The following is a 25,758-nucleotide window of genomic DNA, read 5'->3' as shown; positions in this document are numbered from 1 at the left end:
TTGTGTATAGGAGAAAAGAGTGTGTGAGAGATGGGCCAAGAGTGTGTCTGCGCGTGTGCTCTATACGCTCATGAGTATTCCAGCTGCAAACTACTGCAGTTCCCTCTCAGCTCAAGAAAATCTATTCCCCACTTACCCTAACTCTCCCTTTCTCCCTCCTTTGATCTCCAGCTCTCTCAAGTTAGACTTTCACATATCTGCCTCCCTCCCTCACAGAAGGATGATTAGTCAACCCAGGCTGAGATGTAGGCTAGGATTTATGTCCATCTTGGCACACTGAAGAGGAGAAGAGAGCGAGGGGGAATTGAAAAGGGAGGTAGGAGGATGATGGATGTGTAGTCACTTCTTTCTATCAGCAGTCTGGCACCCACCTTCCCTCAGATGGGTGTGGCATCACCCATCATTGATCTTTTTCACCCCCCCCCCCCATGCAGGGGCAGTGTGCTGAAAACACAAGCCCCCGCCTCCAGGCTCAGATAATACAACACTGCAGCTCTCTGAACAATGCACTGCATCTGTATACAGGCTAGGATCTATTGGTTAACCAGCAATATTCTATCCCAACAATGCTTTGCTATCGCATTTTACTTACTAGGCTATACACTAGTGGTAACTATACAAGACAAAACAGAACATCCAGGCATTCCAGCCTAACGGAAATGCGTTTCACGTGAATGGAGATGTTGTTATCCCAGACCACTGTCTCTGCTCAGGACAGCTCACCATCTCCGATGGTTCTCATTTTAGGTAAACAACTCCCCCAAGTGGACCCTAATAAAAATGCATTACTCTCTTTCTCAACCTGCTGGTCTAGTCATTGGTGGAAAATTCCATTCTACTTTTTTAATCACATCCACTGTAGAGAAATGTAATAATCTACCAGTGAAAGTAGTATGCCTTCTATTTTAGTCTACACAAAAACAGATTGACAACAAAGAGCACACACCAGCAATTTATTACCCAATCAGAACACCTCTCTTTGCCAGCACATAGAAAATAAACCAATGATATTCTAATTCTACAATAACATAGATAGAACTATAACGACCAGAGAGAGTAAGTAAGGAACTGGAATGTTTGAAATACTGTTTCAGAGACTTCATGAGTAAAACTTTGTATTGTTATTACATACAGATGTGTGTCTAATGAAACCATCAGAAAGCACATAGAAAAGTGTGCATTTGGTGTGTGTGAAGAGAAAAAGTCCAGTGGATTAAGTCAGCAAACTCTGACCCTTTGGGTATCTCCCTCAGAAATTGCAATCCCATGATGTACCTGCTATACACACAAACTAAGACACGTCTCTTCCCCAGGACTGTATTATAAATTTGAGCATTCTTTATTCCTATACACAGACACCTGTAACAGACTCCCCTTTACCTTTACACAATGTTAAGTTACAGTATTTATATTTACATTAGACACACCGGGCCACACCGGACTTTTACAGTGTTGCAGGTAGAAATGTACCGCATAGAGCGGTCATGATGCTTTTCTCCTCATTATGGTTTGTTGTTTGTTCTATTCAAAACATTTCTATCTGCAGCATTCTGGATTGGTCTAAGGTGATGACCAAAAGTGAATGGATTCCATCAGAAGATTCAAGAGATAAGGATAAACATCCATGTGTATAGTGGTCTCTGTGCTAACCGCTAAAGCTAGCCTTACAGTTTTAGGGTTATTGTTATGCTAGGCTAACAGTCTGAGGGAACAGTCACCGTGTAGAGACCCTGCTCCTCAGGGGCTGTCACTGTCGTACCTCTTCCTCCACCTCTTCCTCAGAGTCCTCTTGCTGGCGTTTCTTCTGCAGCAAAAAGGGAAAGTGTGAGATTATAAAAACTAATGCCGGACTCCCGAGTGGCGCAACGGTCTAAAGCACTGCATCTCAGTGGTTGAGGCGTCACTACAGACACCCTTGTTTGAATCCAGGCTGTATCACAACCGGCCATGATTGGGAGTCCCAGAGGTCGGCATACAATTGGCCCAGCGTCATCTGGGTTTGGGTGGTGTAGGCCGTCATTATAAATAAGAATTGGTTCTTAACTGACTTGCCTCGTTAAATAAAGGTTAAATACAACATTTTAATTGTAAGATGGTTGTGGAGATTGCCACAGGGTTGTTATAAGACAATCTTAAATTGTGTGAACACCACTGCACTGGTTCTCACCAGTTTGAGGAAGTCGATGAGTTTGTATGCGTCCTCGCCAGTGGAGAGATCCACAAAGTCTCTAGGGATCCGGTAGCTCAGACAGGGACTGGGCTGCACCGTCACATCACTGGTGGTGTAGCGGAACACAGGGCCTTCCTACAGATACAGACGTACCACAAACTGGTGTTAACACAGGGCCTTCCTACAGATACAGACGTACCACAAACTGGTGTTAACACAGGGCCTTCCTACAGATACAGACGTACCACAAACTGGTGTTAACACAGGGCCTTCCTACAGATACAGACGTACCACAAACTGGTGTTAACACAGGGCCTTCCTACAGATACAGACACCACAAGCTGGTGTTAACACAGGGCCTTCCTACAGATACAGACACCACAAACTGGTGTTAACACAGGGCCTTCCTACAGATACAGACGTACCACAAACTGGTGTTAACACAGGGCCTTCCTACAGATACAGACGTACCACAAACTGGTGTTAACACAGGGCCTTCCTACAGATACAGACGTACCACAAACTGGTGTTAACACAGGGCCTTCCTACAGATACAGACGTACCACAAACTGGTGTTAACACAGGGCCTTCCTACAGATACAGACGTACCACAAACTGGTGTTAACACAGGGCCTTCCTACAGATACAGACGTACCACAAACTGGTGTTAACACAGGGCCTTACTACAGATACAGACACCACAAACTGGTGTTAACACAGGGCCTTCCTACAGATACAGACGTACCACAAACTGGTGTTAACACAGGGCCTTCCTACAGATACAGACGTACCACAAACTGGTGTTAACGGGATAATAAGCGCAGAAAGACTTTCACACATGAACAAATATACACATGCATACGCACAACAAAGCCACAGCCTGTGTCACATATTTGTCACTGACCTGCTGGGCTGTGTCACCCTCCTCTTGATTGGCTGACAGGCTGTTCCCGGAGGTAAGCTCCTCCCACGTGAACAGCAGTGAATCTGTCACCTCACCAAAGGGGTTGAGATCGATCAGCCACACCTTCCCCTGTCAAACACACACAGGGTCAAAGATGTCCATACTCATAGAAAAGCCTTGGCTACAACCAAACAGAGGCAGGAAATAATGTCTGGAAAAGTAAATGATAAAAGACTTACCCAGCTATCTCTGTAGACATCCAACACAACTGTAAAACAGAAAAGATATTGCATTACTCTTATTACAATATATTCTAATTATCACACCACACCGAATCCCACTCACAGTCCTCATCTAGGAACTGATACTGGACGTGTTGGCTGAAGAACTCCTGGATGGAGTGGCAGATCTGGGCTTCCTGCTTAGAGATGTGGTGGTAGTACTGGGTATAGTCTCTCTGGGAGATACCTAAAAAACACACACACAGCTCTCAGAACAGATCTTCAGTCCACACAACAGCCCTAACGCTTGCCACACTGTCTTGGGAACAGTGCAAGTGAACACAGGCTCTCTGAATATCGCTGAGGGAGGGTGAGAGTAAAGGTGAATGGTGTGTTAACTTCTTCATACAGTACTTACCAATCAGCTTGTTCTCTTTAATGAAACACCTGAACTCCCCACCAGGTAGCAGCTCACTCCACTTCCTCAGGACCAGCTGAACTCAGGGGTATAACACAACACTATTAAATAGTGGGAAGGTGTGTGTGTGTGTGGAAAAGAGAGTGAATGCAGGTGAGTGCGTGTTAAATACCTCATAGTTTATGGCTGGATTTGGAGAATCCTCATCACTGCTGCGAAGGAATCTGTAGAGGGAGATTGGAACAGTGACCATTCGGTTCTAGACTCACATTAAACTCACACACACTTGCATTCACACAAATACAAGCGCTTCACACACATGCACACTTAACAAATGCTCCTCATTGGCCCCTTCACAATTGAAAGTTCAGTACTAAATCAAGTTCTGTATTAAGTCTTCCACCATGCCAGAGCTGTCTGCCAACTGGGCCCATTATCAGAGCGCCCCAATGGGAGCAGTACATCTATGATGAAGCGATCTCCACAAACCTCTTCCCAGCCCACTGCTGTCAGAAAGGCTGACTCACTGCCTGCAGTGTTTCCCACAGCGGGTAGAAAACCCATCTGTACTGAACAAAAAATATAAAACGCTACCATTTCAAAGATTTTGTTGAGTTACAGTTCATATAAGGATTGAAATATATTGAAATAAATTAATTATGCCCTAATCTATGGATTTCACATGACCGGGCAGGGGAGCAGCCATGGGTGGGCCTGGCATGTGGACGGCCTGGGCTGGTGTGGCTACACATGGCCTGCGGTTGTGAAGCCGGATGGACATGCTGCCAAATTCTCTAATATGACGTTGGAGGCAGCTTATGGTAGATAAATGAACATAAAATCATCTGGCAAAAGCTTTGGTGGACATTCCAATTGTATGCTCCCTCAAAACTTGAGACATCTGTGACACTGTGTTGTGTGACAAAACTGCACATTTTAGAGCAGCCCTTTATTGTGCCCAGCACAAGGTTCACCTGGGTAATAATCATGCTGTTTAATAATCTTGATATGCCACACCTGTCAGGTAGCTGGATTAACTTGACAAAGGATCAAATGCCCACTAACAGGGAAGCAAACACATTTGTACACACAATTTGAGAAAAGCTTTTAGTGCACATGGAACATTTCTGGGATCTTTTATTTCAGCTCATTTTCATGCAAATGACTGCCGGTATCACGGTAATTGACTGTGACTAATATCTCCACTCCTCCACTCATACAAGCCGCTGATCTACATTTTAAAAAAGTATAACAAATCCATTTAAGAAAAACCATCACAATAAATCCATTATTTATTTTAGGCAGGTCTAAAGAAACATTATGATATGAAGAAAATGTTTATCTCAGAAGAACAGAATATGAATCAGCTATCTAGCTATGCACCATGACATACGTTGCTCGTTCATTTAGCAGACAAGATATGCTTATAATTCTTGTGCCATTATTTTAAGTAGGAAGAATATAATTTTACTTAGCTAAATAAAATAGAAAGGACATTTTTACCAAGGATGCATATAAAGTGGCTGTGAGCGTAAAAGTGATCATTTGAAACAGGCCCTATACACTAGATTTAGAGTTATTTGGCAACTTTAGTTGTGAATGCTATAAACCTTAAAATGTCTTAGAAATCAAAATAAATATGGGCTCCATGATGCGACTATAGGCTATTGATGTGAGAAAGTAGCAAAAATCTTGCCTCAGGCTGCACACGCTGTTCTCTCATCCAGTATCATCATATTTTCACCCATGAAATCCAACTTTATTGGTCGCGTACACATATTTTGCAGATATTATCGCGGGTGTAGCAAAACGCTTACAGTTGAAGTCGGAAGTTTAGATAAACTTGGGTTGGAGTCATTAAAACTCGTTTTCCAACCACTCCATTAAACTATAGTTTTGGCAAGTAGGTTAGGACATCTACTTTGTAAATGACACAAGTCATTTTTTACCAGCAATTGTTTACAGACAGATTAGTTCACTGTATCACAATTCCAGTGGGTCAGAAGTTTACATACACTAAGTTGACTGTGCCTTTAAACAGCTTGGACAATTCCAGAAAACAAGATCATGGCTTTAGAAGCTTCTGATAGGCTTATTGACATCATTTGAGTAAACTGGATGTGTACCTGTGGATGTATTTCAAGGCCTACCTTCAAACTCAGTGCCTCTTTGCTTGACATCATGAGAAAATCAAAAGAAATAAGCCAAGACCTCAGAAAAAAAATTGGAGACCTCCACAAGTCTGGTTCATCCTTGGGAGCAATTTCCAAACTCCTTAAGGTACCACGTTCATCTGTACTAACAATAGTACGCAACTATAAACACCATGGGCCCACGCAGCCGACATACCGCTCAGGAAGGAGACGCGTTCTGTCTCCTAGAGATTAACGTACTTTGGTGAGAAAAGTGCAAATCAATCCCAGAACAACAGCAAAGGACCTTGTGAAGATGCTGGAGGAAACAGGTACAAAGGTATCTGTATCCACAGTAAAACGAGTCCTATATAGACATAACCTGAAAGGCCAATCAGCAAGGAAGAAGACACTGCTCCAAAACCACCAAAACCGAAATCACAAGCCTGCTATTCAGTGGAAAGGGTGTATTTAAGGGTCTGGGTTTAAGGGTTTAAGGGTCTCTTTTCCATGCTTTGGTGTCCTTTCTAATGTTGAATACACTGGCCATACTGTCAATCCAGCATGATTTCTGCCACTTTCAAAACAACTGGAAAATCGGTACTGGGAAATCTCAGACTTCAGTGAGTTCAAGACGACTGGGAAGTCTGGGGGAAAAAAATGTGTTCCGACTGGGAAAATAAGTTTTGAATGGTCTCTTTCTAGAGTTCCGACCTGAAGATCACTGATGTCATGATTCAGCCTTGTTTATCCCCCCCCCCCCCCCAGAGTTCCCAGTTGTCTTGAAAGCACCATATATCCAGAATTGCAGACTTTGATGACATAATTTGCCCACAAGAAGGACCATTGTGCCACCTTCTTATTCAAGTGAGCACAGCACAACAAGGTGTCCCAAAATGTCTTATATGCTGCTGCTGAATAAATGATGTAATATGCCAGGGAGATGGGTATACTGTAGCATACAGTATACCCATCTCCCACTTAATACTAAGTGTATGTTGTGTAGTAAGCTGTTAGTATCCCATGTGCCTCACATGCTAATAATTTGGTCCCTTTTCCAAATGATTCAAAGTAAAGTTACACTTGTATTTGGGGAGTTTCTCCCATTCTTCTCTGCAAATCCTCTCAAGCTCTGTCAGGTTGGATGGGGAGCATCACTGCACAGTATTTTCAGGTCTCTCCAGAGATGTTCGATTGGGTTCAAGTCCAGGTTCTGGCTAGGCCACTCAAGGACAATCAGAGACTTGTCCTGAAGCCACTCCTGCGTTGTCTTGGGTCTGTGGTTTGGGTCGTTCTCCTGTTGGAAGGTGAACCTTCACCCCAGTCTGAGGTCCTGAGCGCTCTGGGGCAGGTTTTCATCAAGGATCTCTCTGTACTTTTCTGCGTTCATCTTTCCCTCGATCCTGACTAGTCTTCCCAGTCCCTGTCGCTGAAAAACATCCCCAAGGCGTGATGCTGCCCCCACCATGCTTCCCCGTAGGGATGGTGCCAGGTTTCCTCCAGAAGTGATGCTTGGCATTCAGGCCAAAGAGTTCAATCTTGGTTTCATCAAACCAGAGAAACTCTGGAGCTCTGTCAGAGTAGCAATTGGGTTCTTGGTTACCTGCCTGACCAAGGCCCTTCTCCCCCGATTGCTCAGTTTGGCCAGGTGGCCAGCTCTAGGAAGAGTCTTGGTGGTTCCAAACTTCTTCCATTTAAGAATGATGGAGGACACTTTGTTTCCAATGGTGCAGATGTTTTTTGGTACCCTTCCCCAGATCTGTGCCTCGACACAATCCTGTATCAATTCCTTTCAAACTCATGGCTTGGTTTTTGCTCTGTCATGCACTGTCGACTCTGGGACCTTATAAAGACAGGGGTGTGCTTTTTGAAATCATGTCCAATCAATTGAATTTACCGCAGGTGGACTCCAATCAAGTTGTAGAAACATCTCAAGGATGATCAATGGAAACAGGATGCACCTGAGCTCAATTTTGACGCTCATAGCAAAGGGTCTGAATACTTATGTAAATGTGATCTGTTTTTTTTATTTTTAATACATTTGCAAAAATGTCTGAAAACCTGTTTTCACTTTGTCATTATGGGTTACTGTGTGTAGATTGATGAGTATTTCTATTTATCGAATCAATTTTATAATAAGGCTGTAATGTGACAAAATGTTGAAAAAGTCAAGGGCGATGAATAGACTGTATATAGGATGAGCCTTAACTAGAATACAGTATATACACATATCAAGAGGGTAAAACAGTATGTAAACAATTACTCTCAATTTAATCATGTCTTTACTAATATGTCAAATTTGTTTCGATTTAGAATGGCCCATTATAAAATGGGTAGGAACAGGGGCAGGGGGAAAAGAAGTCATCCGTATGCACTCGAATAGCGAATAGAGGCCACTTTCCCACGGTTCGTTTTTCAATTATGCGTGTAGGCTACTCCTGTTTTATAGCGGAGCATGTTCTTCATGTTAGCAGCTGAGAAATAAATATAGTAGCAGCTGGAATCCTCCTCATTTTAGTGCCAACCATCAAAACTCCACACATCAACCTGTCACTGCGCGACAGGTGATATTCCACCCAAACTGAAATTTGTTCGGGAACATCGATAGTAACATGTTTTCCCAACTAAAAATATTGAATTAAACTGTTTACGCCCCATCTCTCTGCGCGATTGAGAAAGGAAGGAGAGAGAGAAAAAAGGCACACGGTGGTGAGATATTCTGTAGTTAAAGGTATAAAAAAATATAAAAAATTCCCCATTATTAAAAATCAAATTCACTATAATTGTAGGCTAACTCTGTAAGTCGCCCTGCACAATCAGTGGCCTATAAGTTCTCGCCCAGACTCATGGATAGAACCTTTGGAGAATAGCATAAGGTCCATTCAGTAGGCATAATAATACAGTCCACACTCAAAGGCATAACTAGAATTTGTTTAATTTTCTAGGCTAGACCTATTATGCAACAAAGACATAAAAAATGTTATAGTGCGTAATATGCATTAGGCTATTAGACTATGTATTGTATAAAAAGCACAAACATTTGAATTAATTTTTTGGTGGGGAGCTTGGGCTCATATATATATATATGGGTGTTTCGAATGAATCATCACCTTAGAAAGCGCTGTCCATTTTGTGATCATCACAGTGAGGTGAGTTTTAAAAGCACATACTATTTTATTTATTTTATTTATTTATTATTATTATTATTACATACTGTTTTGATAAGTGTTTGATGTGATTTTCCATTGTATTTGCATTGATGTCAGAGTGGTTAGAGGAACAATAGAGCACTGAGCACCAGACCATTAGGACCTGGTGGAGGGACAATAGAGCCCTGAGTACCAGACCATTAGGACCTGGTGGAGGGACAATAGAGCCCTGAGTACAATGCCATTAGCACCTGATGGAGGGACAATAGAGCCCTGAGTACCAGACCATTAGAACCTGGTGGAGGGACAATAGAGTCCTGAGTACCAGACCATTAGGACCTGGTGGAGGAACAATAGAGCTCTGAGTACCAGACCATTAGGACCTGGTGGAGAGACAATAGAGCCCTGAGTACCAGCCCATTAGGACCTGATGGAGGGACAATAGAGCCCTGAGTACCAGACCATTCATAACTGATGGAGGGACAATAGAGTCCTGAGGACCAGACCATTACAACCTGATGGAGGGACAATAGAATCCTGAGTACCAGGTCATTAGGACCGGATGGTTGTTAGTGAGTTGGGTACTATCAACACATGTCCAGAGTACATAATAGGAAATTACTGTGACTCAACGGTCACGTGGAATTTGATAATACGGTCACCGCAACAGCCCTAGTGAGAATGTGAGCGTGTGGGTGAGTGGAGGGGATTCTTACGGCTGTGTGAGGTCGTGGGTGATGAAGTCAGAGCTCTTGAAGAGCAAGAAAATATCGCTCAGACTCTGACACTGCAGGGAGCTGTTCAGAGCAATCCAGTTAGCATCCTGTAAGAGAGAAGGAAACACATACACACTTATTCACTCAAAATTACCACTCAGACAGACACACTGTGGACAGTATTTTAACCTTATATTGGTGGCGTTAGAGGGTTGTGTCTCTCACCCGCGGTGCACTCCAGTTCAGTTTGGGAAAGACACACCCACCTAGGGTGTTGATGGCCTTCAGCACTTTAGAGTTGAATTCTGGAAACTCTGGAGCCTAGAAAACAAAGCATCACAACAGATCTTCACTGTATGCATATCATTTTACAAACTTGACAAAACTTATATGCAGATGGGTTGATCATATTTCACATTATCTACATTACTTACTGTTACAGTGGTGGTTGTCTCATCATCTGACCACTAATTTTGTTGAGAGAAGAAAATATAATCAATCAGTAAATCAACAGCCAAGCACTGAGCATAAAGTCTGTCTTCTTTAGTCTCTACTTTACTAGAGAGCCGAGATGGAGTGCACCTCTGTCTGGAGCAAAATTACCTGAATGTCTTCCTCCTCTGAGTCACTGTTGTTGGTCTGATTATGCTGAGTGTTGTTGTCCCTGGTATGAGGAAAGATTTTATCAGGGAGTATAAGGGCAATTCCATGGTAACGGAATTACGCTGAGACTAAGATTTTTCATTTTAAAATGTATACCAAACAAGAACCATTGATTTCTATAGTTTAAAAAAAACTTTGAACTCTATACACAAGGACTACTTTCAACAATTTCCATTAAAAATTCTACAAAAACACATTTACAGCAAGAACTATGCGGATACAAAGTTTGGGAACAGAATAAAACTGAGGGAGATTTTACCAAAACTATGCTACCACTTTGCATCGGCAGTTAATTTTTTTTTACTGTGTAAATTGTTCAAAGTAGTCATTGTGCATAACGTTTTATGATTTGTTCAACTTTGAAAATCCATTTTGTTGTTTGTTTTGGGTATACATTTTAAAATTGGTGTCTCTGAGTAATTCCCTTAGCATGGAAATTACCCATAAATTATAGTGTATGGGAATAGATACAGGACACTAGATGTATGTGCTTTAAGGGTAAGTATGCTTACCCTCCAGAAACTACTAGTGTTCCATCGTCCAGCAAATAATCTATTACATTCTGAGGCAGTGGGAGAATCAAACTGAAAAAAGATAACACCAAACATTAGGCCTACATAACAAACTATCAGACTAGTATTGACAAAAGATAAGAGACCTGAAAACAAACAGTCTCAAAGGTAGAGAGTTTGATCTGATGCAATATCATCACAGAAGCATTTACACCTGGCACTTCTAACAAATTCAAATGTTTAATAACAGTAAAGGACAGGTGTGGTTTGTGAGAATTGACAATTAGCTGACAAAAGTACAGTTTGGCTGTGTTACAATATCAGACGCACACGGGTATCACACACACAAGTGATATCATATTGGCTAACACAGCTTGCTAGCTAAACAGACAACTATACGTTAGCTACTCAAATTATAGCACAACCAGTGTTTATTTGATAGTGACGAGATCAACAACATATCTGAGACTGTGTATCTGGTCAAGTTAAGGAGTTCACCTTTTGATAGTATGCTTCTTAAATATCGGATACCAGACCGAAAACTGACAATTTACAACTTGCTCCTTCTTCATACTGCAAATGATTTACCGGAAGTGAGTCCAACCACATAATAGTTCCCCTAAGAAAAAGGCGCTTAATATTCGTTTCATGTAGTTTTCAACCTTTCCATAACACTAAAATTATAATGGCTTGTATTTATCGAATTTTAATCTAATTATATTTCAGGTTAGGTTATCTGGAATGGTTGTAGACCTTCTCTAATGTATTATAATATTTTACAGAAGAGGGAGATTATTTGTGCGTTGCACACGTAGGCGTGATCAATGCTTTATTTATTTTTTACTTCTTTAACTTGACTTGTGACTAAAACCACTTCATCTTCATGTGAGTACTGCACATGTATCCAATTTAGAAGTAACTATGTTTTTTATTTTATTTTAATATATTGATATGTTTTAAGAATAGTTACATAACAGCATGCATGTGGGTTTTGCTATGCTAGACTATGCTCCTCTCCATGGTGAAGGAAGTTTGAATTTCATCAGAAACTTCCTTCACCATGGAGTGCAGTCTAGTTTAGTCCGCTAGAAATTAGCTTGGTAACTAGCTAATTTAGTTGTCTGATGAATCAGGCTGTAATAGACAATTACTTGGTATAGTATATAGCTAACTAGTTAGCAAAATTACAGCCTCAAACGAATGCCTACAAAATAGTGTGAATGTTCTTTACAAGCCAGAATGTTGAATATAATTACATTAACTTGCTATACTGGTTTTCTGTGCGGCTTGTCAAAACTATTGTTTACCCGACATTTTACTGAGCTGGTAGTTGGTTCGGTTCAGCATCGAGATAAAGTTAGTTTTATGTGGGATATTAGGTTCTCTCGTCTAACTATTTAACCAAGCATGCCATGAAATGTGTGTATTCCGAATCTAAAAAAAAATGTTAAGATTGAAATTCGAATTTAAAAAATGACACAATGAAAACTTCACACACTAAAAAGTATGTAAATATTCTCCATCCACCCCGATTCAGAATGGCCTATGTAAAATGACCTAGGTGCCAAACCGAACCATATAGAGGACACAGTATAAATCATAATACCCATAAAACCTTGCATTCAAAAGGGAAATGGTTCCAATCGTTTTTCTGCCATTCATTTTTCCCATAGGGGATTTGAGAAACACTTAAAATAAGGGCTGTGTTTTGTGTAGGCTTACCCAGGCGTGACGTTTTGATAACTGTTTAAATCTCTCTCCGACAAGATTACTTTTATCAATATAACGGATTTGTAGTCTTGCAAGAAGTCTACTTTGACTTTAACTAGCATTTTTTAATCTGAAAGTAAATAGATCCGAATACATTAATAGTCACCTTGTCCGTGGGAGATTTGCATGTTTATCAAAACGTCATGCCAGGTTAAGCCTACATGAAACACAGACCTTATTTTAAGGGATTCTAAAATGAATGGTGGAAAAAAGATTGGTACGATTTCCGCAGACAACAGGTAGAGTACGTTTTTAAATGTAATTTTATTTAACATTCTGGCTTGTAAGGAACATTTACACATTTTTTTCAGGCATTTGTTTCAGGTTGTATATATCAATTACCTGTGTATTACAGCCTGATTAATCAGATTAGTTAGCTAGCTGCTTCAGCCAATGCTGCTAGCAACTTTCTTGTGTTGGACAATAAAAGTTGGTAAAACTGGCCTGTGATGAAACTGGCCTTAATGCATGCCTTATAACTATCAGCATTGTACAAAGCTCTATTAATTATGAACTCTTGCATGTAATCATTTTTTTCTGGATTTGGGCATACAAAACTAAATCTTCCATTCATTTTCCTGAGAACAGTACTGGAAAGATGAGCAGCCCTCCCAAACCGACAACCATACCTCACATTGTAAAAGAGGAGGTAGATATGATACAATATCATGCACATTGTGTGGTGTAAATGACAATATTACAAGAGTCTCTTGGTTTAGCTATATCATATTACTCAATGGTATTCTCTTCAGGTCATTGCATCTGGGAAATGGTTGAAACTTGAGAAGACCACCTATGTGGACCCTGTTGGAAACACAAGGTTTGGAACAGCTCAATGAGTTCCATAAGCGACTTTTGATAAACACTTTTTTCCCTTCTCCATTTTACAATACATTTTTTCTTTCAATAGAACTTGGGAGACTACGAAAAGGACAACCAGACAGGCCAATGCAGCAGATGGTGTGTGTACATACATTTCATACTGATGGATAAGCAATGACATTATAGAAATTGATTCCTGAGTTATATTCCAGGTGTGGGGATCATCGCCCTCCTGAAGAGGACCCTCCACAAAGACTGCGTAGTCATGGTGAAGCAGTTCCGTCCACCAATGGGGTGCTGTACCCTAGAATTCCCTGCAGGTGACATGGGTTTACGGTCACATCTCGAGACTCTGTTCAGACACAGTGTATGTATGCCTGTTATTGCTGTACTTTTCCTGCTGTGTTCTGATATCCATGTTTGCTGTCTGTGTGTGTTTTTGCTGTTGCTCAGGTCTGATTGACGAGGGTGAGAGTGCAGAGATTGCTGCTCTGCGAGAGCTGAAGGAGGAGACTGGTTACAAGGGGGAGGTGGTAGGAGTCACCCCAGGTAAGGTCTTATGAACACACACACACTCTCAAAACACAGGGCAGATTATGTCCATGTACCAGTTCCATCAGTGAAGACAAATTCAATATGCCTGTGATCTTCTGAGTGGCCAGTTTTACCATTGGGCTTGTGAGAGTGCAGTATGAGGTCAGTGACTAGTGGGGCAGTAGCACAAAGCAGATTACAAGTTTGAACTCCCCTTCATCTCCCCTTTCCTCTCCTCCTGACCTCGCAGTGACCTGCTTGGACCCTGGCCTCTCTAACTGCACCACACAGATCGTCATGGTTAACATCAATGGAGACGACCTCGAAAACACCAACCCCACACAACAGCTGGGTAAGTTAGGGGTCACACTCTTAGAATGTTATGAATCTAGAACATGTTTTTATTGTCAAGCTGACATGTATTGTACATGTTTTTCCTGAACTTGTTCTTATTTCTCTGCTTTCCTCTCTCTTTTACTTGTTTCCAGGTGATGGAGGTAAATATTATTTTCTTTATCACATGTAGTTATTTTTTCACTATTAGAATAACATTGAACTAAATCTTATTATGGCATCTGTTTTACTTCCAGAATTTGTTGAAGTTCTTCTTCTACCTCTTGATGAATTCCAGAGGGAAATTGATGGTGAGCAACGATTTGAAGTTTCTTCTTCACAATAACACAATTTTTAAGTCATAATGGAATCCAATTTGAGACATAAAAGCATATTATTACTGTTGTTATATTCTGCTAGTGATTAGCTGAAGAGATCATATTTGCATGATCCCCCCTCCTCATACAGACCTGATGAAGAAGGAGAAGATTGTGGTGGACTCTAAGGTTTACATCTACGGCATGGGGATGTCCCAGGCCTTCTTTAAACCCAATGAACTCCGAGTGCTCAAACAGTGAGAGAAGGATGGGGAGAGAAAGTAAAGTGGAGAGAGTAGACTAGATTGATGGGAATAGAGGGAGAGGGTATATGCTGCCGACTCCTTTTTTTCTAGTCTCTCTGTTACACTACGAATATGGACTAAGCCAGGGACAAAACTGTCAACAGGGTGGCCATTTTGTGGCTTTAAGCTGTCATCTTGGGGATCAGGCCATGAGATTTATGGAGTGTTACCCTACAGCTTGTATTTTCCAAGACCCACCGCCGTTATCAGTATCCTCTCTTTATATTGAGGTATGCGCCATACGTCCCTGCACCTTTACCTGTGGGGATAGTCATAATTAGATACCATATTTGTGGTTAATGTGATATTACAAGCTGTCCGATAATACAAATTCTTACACTGATTGGAAAATATTTTCTAAATTCTAACTGTGATTACATACTGGAACATTCCCAACTTTCACTAACTCGACTACAGCTTCACTGTAAAATAACTTTTAGGTACTGGTATAATAATGTGCCTTGAAAGATGTTACTCGCAACTGCAATACTTTTGTGCATGTCGGTGCATTTATGTTGACACCCATTAGTTCACACCAATGTTCTGTTAGACCAAGGTGCAGGTGTAGATGTCTCCTTCCTGGTATGAAGCTGACATGCAGCTGATCCTCACATTTTATTTAGCAATTAACAGTAATTGAATTAACTTGATGTCAATAAACGTGTTATTCTTAAAGAAACATGTGGGCCTACTTTTCTTTTGCTATTCTCCTACTGACAAATAGGTGGCGCTGTACAAGCAAAAACACATTGAACTTGATCCTAAGTAAATTCACCAAAGAAGAAGTAGCCAATAAACGCTTAGCAATAATATTTAAAAAGTTGAACGTCTTCCAGCTAAATCCACAAGTGAAATTACGGGCTAGAGTTGTTTGGGTGCTCACGCTAGCATGTAGCATATACGCTAACATTTAGAGAACTTTATTTCTTTCGAAAAAGCAGGAAACGAATGATTGGACATGAGCAGGTTTTTAAAATGTATTTTTTATTATGAACACCACAAATACAGAAATATATAAACAAGAGTACATAAACCTTACAGACAGGTGTATTACATATCAAGATTCATTTTAAATGTGTTAAATACTTTTTATGGTGCGTATTGATTTTTTTGTTTTTACAGATAGAATTTCAAAATAGAACTGAAATTCGATCTTAAATAATGTGAAAGGGGGTTTGTTCTCTGCCCACTTAATTTTATGGATAAAGAATCTACCGTGAAAGATAAACAAATTAACAATGGAAGTTAAATCAGGGTCCATATCATTTGGATCAAAATAAAACATAATTTCAGAGTCTTTCAAATTAACAATAATAGTCGTTTCTTTTCAAATAGAATCTAACTCACTCCAAAATCTTCTGACATAAGAACAGTCCAAAAATAAATGGTCAAGAGTTTCTGGGTCACAATCACAAAATACACATTTGTTATCAATAGCTATTTTAAATCTGTGTATAATAAAGGTCTTTACAGGGTAGATTCTATGAATGAGTTTATGATACTTATTTCACCTTATTAGATATACAATATTTACCAGACAACGAAACTTTGTTCCAGTTCACTTGTCCTAGGGCTGCATTCCAGTACATTTTAGCAGATGGAATAGTTACACATTGACATAGTTTCCTTATATACATGTTATTACATTTATTTATTTATATTTTAAAATGTCAATTCCTTCTAATTGTATTGAGGCTACAGAATCCTCAACAGTTTTTTTTATTTTTTATTTTATTTTTTACCTTTATTTAACCAGGCAAGTCAGTTAAGAACATATTCTTATTTTCAATGACGGCCTGGGAACAGTGGGTTAACTGCCTGTTCAGGGGCAGAACGACCTTGTCAGCTCTGGGGTTTGAACTCGCAACCTTCCGGTTACTAGTCCAACGCTCTAACCACTAGGCTACGCTGCCGCCTCCAAGTTGCACTTGGAGTATTGTTATATTCTCCTAAAAGAAGAATAGCACCTTTAGGGACAGCTCTAACAACAATTTGATTCTCAGGAGTGAATGTAACATTGTGTGTTCTCATAAATTCTGGATAATCATATAGTTGTCCATCATTATTCAATAATTGTTTAACCCAAATAATGTTGTCACACCAGTTCTGGAATATTAAAGACTTGTTTTTGTATTTTTGGACATCAGCAGGTGTTCTTGAAACAACATGATGGAGTCGTCCACTAAATGTAATGCTGCTTGGGCGAGGATGGTAAATGACCATTGCTAGCTAATCCAACTACTGTAATTTGCTAATCCATGTCACCCATCTGTAAACTTAACTGTACGTTAATCGGTACGCATTCACCTCAGTACTGACCCAAAACACAGGACTGGTGTCATGAAGTTGTGTGTGAGAGTGTAGCATTGATGTAGAGATGTACTCACGGCCCTGGTAATGTTTCAGGAAAAGCCCAGCGAAGGCACCCGAGCTTAGAGGAGTTTCGTGAAATTAGTAGGAGGCCAGAGGGCAGCCAACACCTCACACAGCCCCACTCTGTCACTCGCAGGCACAGCAACTCAGACCCCAACCCGGGGGTTGTACCCCAGAACACCCACAAAGAGAAAGAGAGGTACTGTACATTTGTGTATTTTAGCTTTTTTTACTCTTGAGACCTGAAGTGATGTAACATTTTGTACACATATCATTTACCTTGTCATCCCCTCCGTTTGCTCCCTCTTCTCCTCTCTTCCCTAGATCTCAGATGCGAGTGATGACCAGCAGCAGGGGATCACTCAGTTTTCCCCTGTGATCGGTGTGGTCAGGGTGTTCAGTCCTCAGAAAGCAGCCCTGTCCCAGGGCTCAGGTTCCATAACACCGAGGGACTCAATGGAGAGCTCCTCCCCTAAATGGGGACTGAGGAGGCACTAGCCACCTCTATGAAGGAGAAACCTGAGGATGAGAAGGTGGACTATCTGGAGGGGCTGACAACAGACATGTTTGGGGACGGCAAGGAGTTTGAGCGTTGTTTGTCAGATCCAGACCCAGCCTTTATGAATCACCATGAGGAGGCGGAGGCCCTGCCTGACGCCCTTTACTTCCTCTTGGGGAGCAGCAGAGGCCTGTCCCATCCCCAGGGTTTCGTGGACGTCCTCCCAGAGGAGGTGCTGATGCTGGTTTTGAGCCTCCTGCCTGCTGAGGACTTCTACTGTAATGTCAGCCTGGTCTGCCAACGCTGGAGGAACATTATCACCCAGTCACTGGTGAGAGCCTGGGACAGGTGGAGGACGTTAGGGTTAAAGTTATTACATTTACATTTAAGTCATTTAGCAGACGCTCTTATCCAGAGCGACTTACAAATTGGTGCATTCACCTTATGACATCCAGTGGAACAGCCACTTTACAATAGTGCATCTAAATCTTTTAAGGGGGGGGGGTAAGGATTACTTTATCCTATCCTAGGTATTCCTTAAAGAGTTGGGGTTTCAGGTGTCTCCGGAAGGTGGTGATTGACTCCGCTGTCCTGGTGTCGTGAGGGAGTTTGTTCCACCATTGGGGGGCCAGAGCAGCGAACAGTTTTGACTGGGCTGAGCGGGAACTGTACTTCCTCAGTGGTAGGGAGGCGAGCAGGCCAGAGGTGGATGAACGCAGTGCCCTTGTTTGGGTGTAGGGCCTGATCAGAGCCTGGAGGTACTGAGGTGCCGTTCCCCTCACAGCTCCGTAGGCAAGCACCATGGTCTTGTAGCGGATGCGAGCTTCAACTGGAAGCCAGTGGAGAGAGCGGAGGAGCGGAGTGACGTGAGAGAACTTGGGAAGGTTGAACACCAGACGGGCTGCGGCGTTCTGTATGAGTTGTAGGGGTTTAATGGCACAGGCAGGGAGCCCAGCCAACAGCGAGTTGCAGTAATCCAGACGGGAGATGACAAGTGCCTGGATTAGGACCTGCGCCGCTTCCTGTGTGAGGCAGGGTCGTACTCTGCGGATGTTGTAGAGCATGAACCTACAGGAATGGGCCACCGCCTTGATGTTAGTTGAGAACGACAGGGTGTTGTCCAGGATCACGCCAAGGTTCTTAGCGCTCTGGGAGGAGGACACAATGGAGTTGTCAACCATGATGGCGAGATCATGGAACGGGCAGTCCTTCCCCGGGAGGAAGAGCAGCTCCGTTTTGCCGAGGTTCAGCTTGAGGTGGTGATCCGTCATCCACACTGATATGTCTGCCAGACATGCAGAGATGCGATTTGCCACCTGGTCATCAGAAGGGGGAAAGGAGAAGATTAATTGTGTGTCGTCTGCATAGCAATGATAGGAGAGACCATGTGAGGTTATGACAGAGCCAAGTGACTTGGTGTATAGCGAGAATAGGAGAGGGCCTAGAACAGAGCCCTGGGGGACACCAGTGGTGAGAGCGTGTGGTGAGGAGACAGATTCTCGCCACGCCACCTGGTAGGAGCGACCTGTCAGGTAGGACGCAATCCAAGCGTGGGCCGTGCCGGAGATGCCCAATTCGGAGAGGGTGGAGAGGAGGATCTGATGGTTCACAGTATCGAAGGCAGCCGATAGGTCTAGAAGGATGAGAGCAGAGGAGAGAGAGTTAGCTTTAGCAGTGCGGAGCGCCTCCGTGATACAGAGAAGAGCAGTCTCAGTTGAATGACTAGTCTTGAAACCTGACTGATTTGGATCAAGAAGGTCATTCAGAGAGAGATTGCGGGAGAGCTGGCCAAGGACGGCACGTTCAAGAGTTTTGGAGAGAAAAGAAAGAAGGGATACTGGTCTGTAGTTGTTGACATCGGAGGGATCGAGTGTAGGTTTTTTCAGAAGGGGTGCAACTCTCGCTCTCTTGAAGACGGAAGGGACGTAGCCAGCGGTCAGGGGTGAGTTGATGAGCGAGGTGAGGTAAGGGAGAAGGTCTCCGGAAATGGTCTGGAGAAGAGAGGAGGGGATAGGGTCAAGCGGGCAGGTTGTTGGGCGGCCGGCCGTCACAAGACGTGAGATTTCATCTGGAGAGAGAGGGGAGAAAGAGGTCAGAGCACAGGGTAGGGCAGTGTGAGCAGAACCAGCGGTGTCGTTTGACTTAGCAAACGAGGATCGGATGTCGTCGACCTTCTTATCAAAATGGTTGACGAAGTCATCTGCAGAGAGGGAGGAGGGGGGGGGGGATTCAGGAGGGAGGGGAAGGTGGCAAAGAGCTTCCTAGGGTTCGAGGCAGATGCTTGGAATTTAGAGTGGTAGAAAGTGGCTTTAGCAGCAGAGACAGAGGAGGAAAATGTAGAGAGGAGGGAGTGAAAGGATGCCAGGTCCGCAGGGAGGCGAGTTTTCCTCCATTTCCGCTCGGCTGCCCGGAGCCCTGTTCTGAGATCTCGCAATGAGTCGTCGAGCCACTAGCTTATGAAGATAAGCTAGTGTAAACATTTGAATAGATGTGCTGTATACATTATTTTGGGTTCGGTTGTGTCTTTGGGCCCTGGAAGAAGCTGTATTACCGCTACACGAAGAAGGAGATCGACGCCGTGAAGAATATCAACGCCATCCTGGAAACCCATAGAATCATAAAGGACGACCAGGAGAGCATCCTCCATATGGTCGAGTAAGGACTCTTTACTTTAAACTTTTCCTTTGGGCCATTTCTGTTCATTTCTGATCTATTCTCTGTGTGTGTGTGTGAGTGTTTTTTATTTTTATTTTCCAGGTTCATGGCCCAGTATAAGCCCAGTCAAAGGGTGAAGCCTGGGACAGTGTTACAGAGTGTGAGGACACATCGTCTGTTCTCTCAGGCTGAGGCCTGCATTACACAGACTCCCAAAAAATGGAGGGTATCGAGGGGGTATGTAGCCCCACACATACTCTGTGATGGCGCTCCCTTCAGCCATCACAGAGTACCTCAGCGCCATGGCAACCATGCTGCTCGCCGTGAGGAGGAATGACATCAACATCAGCAACAGGTAAAGATGGAAATTATATAGAGATGGAAAGATGGACATGTACAAACAGATGGATAGACAGGCGGACATTAACGGTCTCTCTCTCCACCTCTGTTCTCCTTCCTCCATTCCAGGTTGCAATAGATCTTCTACGTCCTTCACCTGATGGAGAACGCCCTGCCCACAGCAATAACCAATCAGAGTGGGTGAGGACTGATGTCTTTCTGGAAGGAAGTATTTTGAATGAATCAGTCATAACCCGTGTCTCATGCCCAGTCCTCTTTCTCTCAGGAGAGTCCAGGTTCGGGTGACCCACAAACAGCAGATCCTCAACCACGACATCCATAGAGACCACGTACCACCAGACCGCTACTACCAACATCATGCCACAGCTGTGTTTTTACAGAAAACAAGTTAGATATAGGGTTGGTACTTTTGCTAGCATTCTCTGAATTGTCGCTAGAGGGCACCCTCTCCATGTCAGTTCAGCTCAGTCTGTGATTCATCAGTTCAGGATGAGGATACTCTTTCTATATCGTGACAATTGTCAAATCAAACTTTGTCACATGCACCGAATACAACAAGTGTAGACTTTACCATGAAATGCTTAGTTACAAGCCCTTAACCAACAGTGCAGTTCAAGAAGAAGAAAATATTTACCAAGTAGGCTAAAATAAAAAGTAATAATAAAAAGTAATACAATAAGAATAACAATAACGAGGCTATATACAGGGGGCACCGGTACCGAGTCAGTGTGCGAGGGTACAGGCTAGTTGAGGTAATCTGTACATGTAGGTGGGGGTGAAGTGACTATGCATAGGTAACAAACAAACAGTGAATAGCAGCAGTGTTCGTTCGGGGGGCGTCAATGTAAATTGTCCGGTGGCGATTTTTATGAATTGTTCATTAATCTAATGGCTTGGGGGTAGAAGCTGTTGAGGAGCCTTTTGGTCCTAGACTTGGCGCTCCAGTACCGCATGCTGTGCGGTAGCAGAGAAAACACCCTATAACTTGGGTGACTGGAGTCTCTGACAATTTTATGGTCTTTCCTCTGACACCGCCTATTATATAGGTCCTGTATGGCAGGAAGCTTGGCCCCAGTGATGTACTGGGCCGTTCGCACTACCCTCTGTAGCGCCTCGCAGTCAGATGCTGAGCAGTTGCAATACCAGGTGGTGATGCAACTGGTCAGGATGCTCTCGATAGTAGAACCTAGAGGATCTGGGGACCCATGTCAAATCTTTTCAGTCTCCTGAGGGGGAAAAGGTTTTTCTCATGCCCTCTTCACGACTGTCTTGGTATGTTTGGACCATGACAGTTTGTTGGTGATGTAGACACCAAGGAACTTGAGACTCTCAACCCGCTCCACTACAGCCTCGTCGATGTTAATGGAGGCCTGTTCGGCCCGCCTTTTCCTGTAGTGCACGACCAGCTCCTTTGTAGAGTAGTTCAAGTGGATACACACACACGAATGGTCCACCCCATTTCACAAAAAAGCCCACATTGTGAGCTGTTGATTGTGCCCTATGTGTGAATGTTCCTTCTGTGACGTAGTATAGGGGTTAAATGTTGTTGCTGTGTTCTAGTCACAGGGAAGACCACCACCCTAATTTTGTACGCTCAGCAGAGGCCACACCTCCACATGGCCTTCAACAAGTCTGTGGCCACCCAGGCCCAGCGCCGTTGCCCCAGGAATGTGGACTGCAGGACGGTCAACTCCGTGGCTTTCGGGTCTGCTTGTCTGTCGGTCTAGACCAGTTTCTGTCCGTATGTCTAGAACAGTTTTGCTCCATATGTCTGGTTGTCGTCAGTCTTTCAGTAAAGCCATTCAATCAGTTCAATCAGTTCAATCAGTCATCCAGTTGGTCATGTTCAGGTCCCTTTCCCCTCTCTCCCAGTTACCAGGAGTTGAAGACGTTGTCTAGTAACATGAAGCCCTTCTCTGTGGCCTGAGTGCTGCCTAAGGGCAGCGGGGGCTTCGTCAACGTCAAGGTGGTCACCCTGACCCTCAATGCCTACATGGCCTCGGCCGACACACACATCACCCCCAACCACGTCCCAAACACACATGGCACAGTGACCGTGCCCAACCGCAATGCAAAAAGGGTAAGTGTTATACCCAAATCCACAAAAACCTCTCCTCCCAAAGAAACATCCAACACACACATTCACACACCAGAAAACACACTTTTCTCCTCTGTTTTGGTCCCATATTCGGCAGCGTAGCCTAGTGGTTAGAGCGTTGGACTAGTAACCGGAAGGTTGCAAGTTCAAACCCCGAGCTGACAAGGTACAAATCTGTCGTTCTGCCCCTGAACAGGCAGTTAACCCACTGTTCTTTGGCCGTCATTGAAAATAATATGTTCTTAGCTGACTTGCCTGGTTAAATAAAGGTTAAAAAAAAAAAAAAAAAAAAACAAGTCACACACATGCAGGTTCTCTCCATAATTGAACAAACTTGCCTTTATTTTCCAGATGTTTGCGAGGGATGCCCAGAAGATCTGGGACAAAATGGTTGCCTTAGAAGAGACCAGGGAGTATGCATACCACATGAACTATGATGGTAAGCTTTTTTCACTCCATACCATGTTTTGAATATGTCATTGTCTTCCAGGGTATCTGAAGCAGTGGCAGATGCGGAGGCCGACTCTGGACAAGTATGATGTCCTCTTTATAGACGAGGCACAGGACTGCACTCCAGGTACACCACTGTACCACACCTGGACCAAACCTGGGTCTACATTACACAAACCTGGGTCTACATTACACCAGAACAGCCTGAATTCTTCAGGGAATTTAAACATTGTTCACTTGGTATCAAGGGACCTAACGTGTGCAAGGAAAACAATACCCACACCATTATACCACCGCCACCAACCGGTACTGTTGATACCAGGCACTATGGGGCCATGGACACATGCTGCTTATGCCAAATCCGGACTCAGCCATCAGCATGACACAACAGGAACCTGGATTCGTCAGACCAGTTGATGTTTTTCTACTCCTCAATTGTCCACTGTTGGTGATTGTGTGCCCACAAAAGCCATTTCTTGTTTCTGAGATACTGGAACCGGCACGCCTGGCACTAACGATCATACCAGGCTCAGTCTCTTAGGTCACTCGTTTTGCACATTCTAACATTCAATCGAACAGTAACTGAATGCCGCAATAACTGTTTGCCTATTTTATGTCGCAAGCCAAGGCCACTCATCTCACTGTCTGTAGGAGCAAACTATTTTCATGAACGGGGTTAATCATAAACTGATTAACAACGTTTGGACAGGAGCTATAATCCAAATTTAAACTGTGTGTCCTTATTGCTCCATGTTCAGGTTTGGCTGCACTGCTTTTAATGGGGAAAGATTGCTTCTGTGATTTTTGTTGATCACGTCACGTTCCCGGGTGGAGTTTTGGCTTGCCTGGTAACATCACCAGGGGGTATACATTAATATAATAACAAATAGAGTTCCAAGCCTCTCGGCTAATAACAGCTAGTTTTCAGATGACATATCCCTTCCATTAGACCCCTCTGCTCGGGGATTGATCCACACTGGTAATTAATGCAACGCTTTGGTGCCCTTCCCTCCCAACTAGGACAGCAACCTTCTTGCTTCTTTCTTTTATATAAGCAGTTCAGCACATCAGTATTTATCCTACTGTTGAACAAAATCAAGATAAATCTTTACCATCACAATAGATATTGAACGTCTATATGTAACTGATGTGAAAGGGCTAGCAAGTTAGCGGGGTGCGCGCTAATAGCGTTTCAATCGGTGAATAAATAATTATTTGATATTCTGACATTTCACGTTCTTAAAATAAAGTAGTGATCCTAACTGAACTAAGACAGGGAATTTTTACTATGATTTAATGTCAGGAATTGTGACAAACTGAGTTTAAGTGTATTTGGCTAAGGTGTATGTAAACTTCAGACTTCAACTGTATAATGGCTACCATGATATCCTGCAGGTTATGTCGGCAAATAATGTTCGGGCAGTTCAGTAAAAATGTAGGCATACCTTGAAATAAATAATTACAATAATCCGATTGGTATTTGACAATTTATTTTCTGTAAAACGTGGAGTATTATGTTGATGGAGTTGTTATAGCATGCTTGATAACGTTGGCGAGCTTTTTCCATCCCCAAACACCATGCTATACACTGAGCTGGCAAACATAGTTTTTTAAAATCACTCTTCCACTGTTGTTATAAATCGTTTAGGGGTAAATTGAGTCCCGCATTATGACAGAAGCGCCAAGTGTTCCTCTGGCCCAGTCTACCCGCCGTACTATCCGCACCAAGCGTTGTATTACCATCTTCTCGCATTTCGACCAAACATGCATGCCGGGGTTGTGCGGAAAATCTCCCCCGATAGAATTTTGCTCGACCAAGCTGTCAGACTCACCAACACCAACCCCCGCTGTAGGCTGCACATCGTAGGGGTGAGTGTCCACACACACACACACACACACACACACACACACACACACACACACACACACACACACACACACACACACACACACACACACACACACACACACACACACACACACACACACACACACACACACACACACACACACACACACACACACAATGTGATTGGGTCTTGTGTAAGACATGTATTTTCCACTCCAGGGGGTGAAGAATTTTGGGCTGAACAGAATCATGGGCATTTGGGTTCGGATGCAGCCAGAAAACAACCGCTCTCGAGGTGAGTGGCGCAACACACTGCCCCTTGCCTCAGGTCTGCAATTCTAATACAAGTAAATTAGTATGTTGTCCCTATGTGATATATATATCTGGTTTTGGTAAGACAGTATCCTGCAGTGGCTCTCTCATTGCTCATTGTTTTATTGGTAGGGTCTTTTGTATCAATAGATTTAGCTCTACCCTGCAGTGTAACTACCTCTCTCCCTTTTTAAAC

The 25,758-nt window shown here is 43.0% G+C and overlaps 2 protein-coding genes and 2 long non-coding RNA genes across 7 annotated transcripts; 3 read left to right on the top strand and 1 right to left on the bottom strand.

Annotated features, from left to right (window-relative positions):
• Window positions 1–936: 936 nt before the first annotated feature.
• Window positions 937–11,537, bottom strand: LOC123994567 (cell division cycle protein 123 homolog). The gene is made up of 13 exons (XM_046297316.1): window positions 11,384–11,537; window positions 10,886–10,957; window positions 10,314–10,374; window positions 10,145–10,177; window positions 9,936–10,031; window positions 9,711–9,817; window positions 3,886–3,937; window positions 3,714–3,789; window positions 3,420–3,542; window positions 3,314–3,342; window positions 3,075–3,203; window positions 2,168–2,305; window positions 937–1,804 (listed from the first exon to the last, which is right to left on the bottom strand). The coding sequence occupies exons 1-13, from the start codon at window positions 11,455–11,457 to the stop codon at window positions 1,748–1,750; spliced, it is 1,047 nt and encodes a 348-aa protein (XP_046153272.1). The 5' UTR covers window positions 11,458–11,537; the 3' UTR covers window positions 937–1,747.
• LOC123994568 (ADP-sugar pyrophosphatase-like) lies at window positions 11,533–15,647 on the top strand. 4 transcript variants are annotated; one of them, XM_046297319.1, is made up of 10 exons: window positions 11,533–11,800; window positions 13,244–13,304; window positions 13,408–13,475; window positions 13,566–13,615; window positions 13,690–13,797; window positions 13,931–14,026; window positions 14,262–14,363; window positions 14,500–14,508; window positions 14,602–14,655; window positions 14,813–15,647. In XM_046297319.1, exons 2-10 carry the CDS (start codon window positions 13,254–13,256, stop codon window positions 14,920–14,922), a joined length of 648 nt encoding a protein of 215 aa, XP_046153275.1. In that variant the 5' UTR covers window positions 11,533–11,800; window positions 13,244–13,253; the 3' UTR covers window positions 14,923–15,647. The 4 variants fall into 4 exon arrangements, with proteins under 4 accessions (XP_046153275.1, XP_046153274.1, XP_046153276.1 ...); XM_046297318.1 differs by having other exon boundaries at window positions 11,534–11,770; XM_046297320.1 differs by lacking the exon at window positions 11,533–11,800 and adding an exon at window positions 12,004–12,894 and having other exon boundaries at window positions 14,765–14,907.
• A 1,243-nt stretch (window positions 15,648–16,890) lies between these two features.
• On the top strand, window positions 16,891–18,333 carry LOC123994570. The gene is made up of 3 exons (XR_006831669.1): window positions 16,891–17,177; window positions 17,373–17,538; window positions 17,664–18,333. It is a non-coding gene; the product is annotated as an uncharacterized LOC123994570 (long non-coding RNA).
• A 1,834-nt stretch (window positions 18,334–20,167) lies between these two features.
• Window positions 20,168–24,986, top strand: LOC123994569. Its single transcript, XR_006831668.1, has 6 exons — window positions 20,168–20,493; window positions 20,596–20,848; window positions 20,962–21,033; window positions 21,119–21,252; window positions 22,726–22,933; window positions 23,303–24,986. It is a non-coding gene; the product is annotated as an uncharacterized LOC123994569 (long non-coding RNA).
• Window positions 24,987–25,758: the final 772 nt, after the last annotated feature.

Source organism: Oncorhynchus gorbuscha, linkage group LG14, assembly GCF_021184085.1.
Source record: "Oncorhynchus gorbuscha isolate QuinsamMale2020 ecotype Even-year linkage group LG14, OgorEven_v1.0, whole genome shotgun sequence".
In the NCBI taxonomy this organism is placed as follows: Eukaryota; Metazoa; Chordata; class Actinopteri; order Salmoniformes; family Salmonidae; genus Oncorhynchus; species Oncorhynchus gorbuscha.
This window is presented reverse-complemented; position numbering and strand designations above follow the sequence as displayed.

What these genes read in the sequence shown, in the direction of transcription:
- LOC123994567 (XM_046297316.1), bottom strand. Translation starts at nt 11,457, where the DNA reads ATGAAGAAGGAGCAAGTTGTAAATTGTCAGTTTTCGGTCTGGTATCCG. An exon ending in ACACTAGTAGTTTCTGGAGG is followed by an intron (nt 10,375 to 10,885) that starts GTAAGCATACTT and finishes TCCTCATACCAG; the next exon opens with GGACAACAACACTCAGCATA. An exon ending in ATCCAGCCATAAACTATGAG is followed by an intron (nt 3,790 to 3,885) that starts GTATTTAACACG and finishes CCCTGAGTTCAG; the next exon opens with CTGGTCCTGAGGAAGTGGAG.
- LOC123994568 (XM_046297317.1), top strand. Translation starts at nt 12,851, where the DNA reads ATGAATGGTGGAAAAAAGATTGGTACGATTTCCGCAGACAACAG. An exon ending in CTCACATTGTAAAAGAGGAG is followed by an intron (nt 13,305 to 13,407) that starts GTAGATATGATA and finishes TATTCTCTTCAG; the next exon opens with GTCATTGCATCTGGGAAATG. An exon ending in GGTGGTAGGAGTCACCCCAG is followed by an intron (nt 14,027 to 14,261) that starts GTAAGGTCTTAT and finishes CTGACCTCGCAG; the next exon opens with TGACCTGCTTGGACCCTGGC.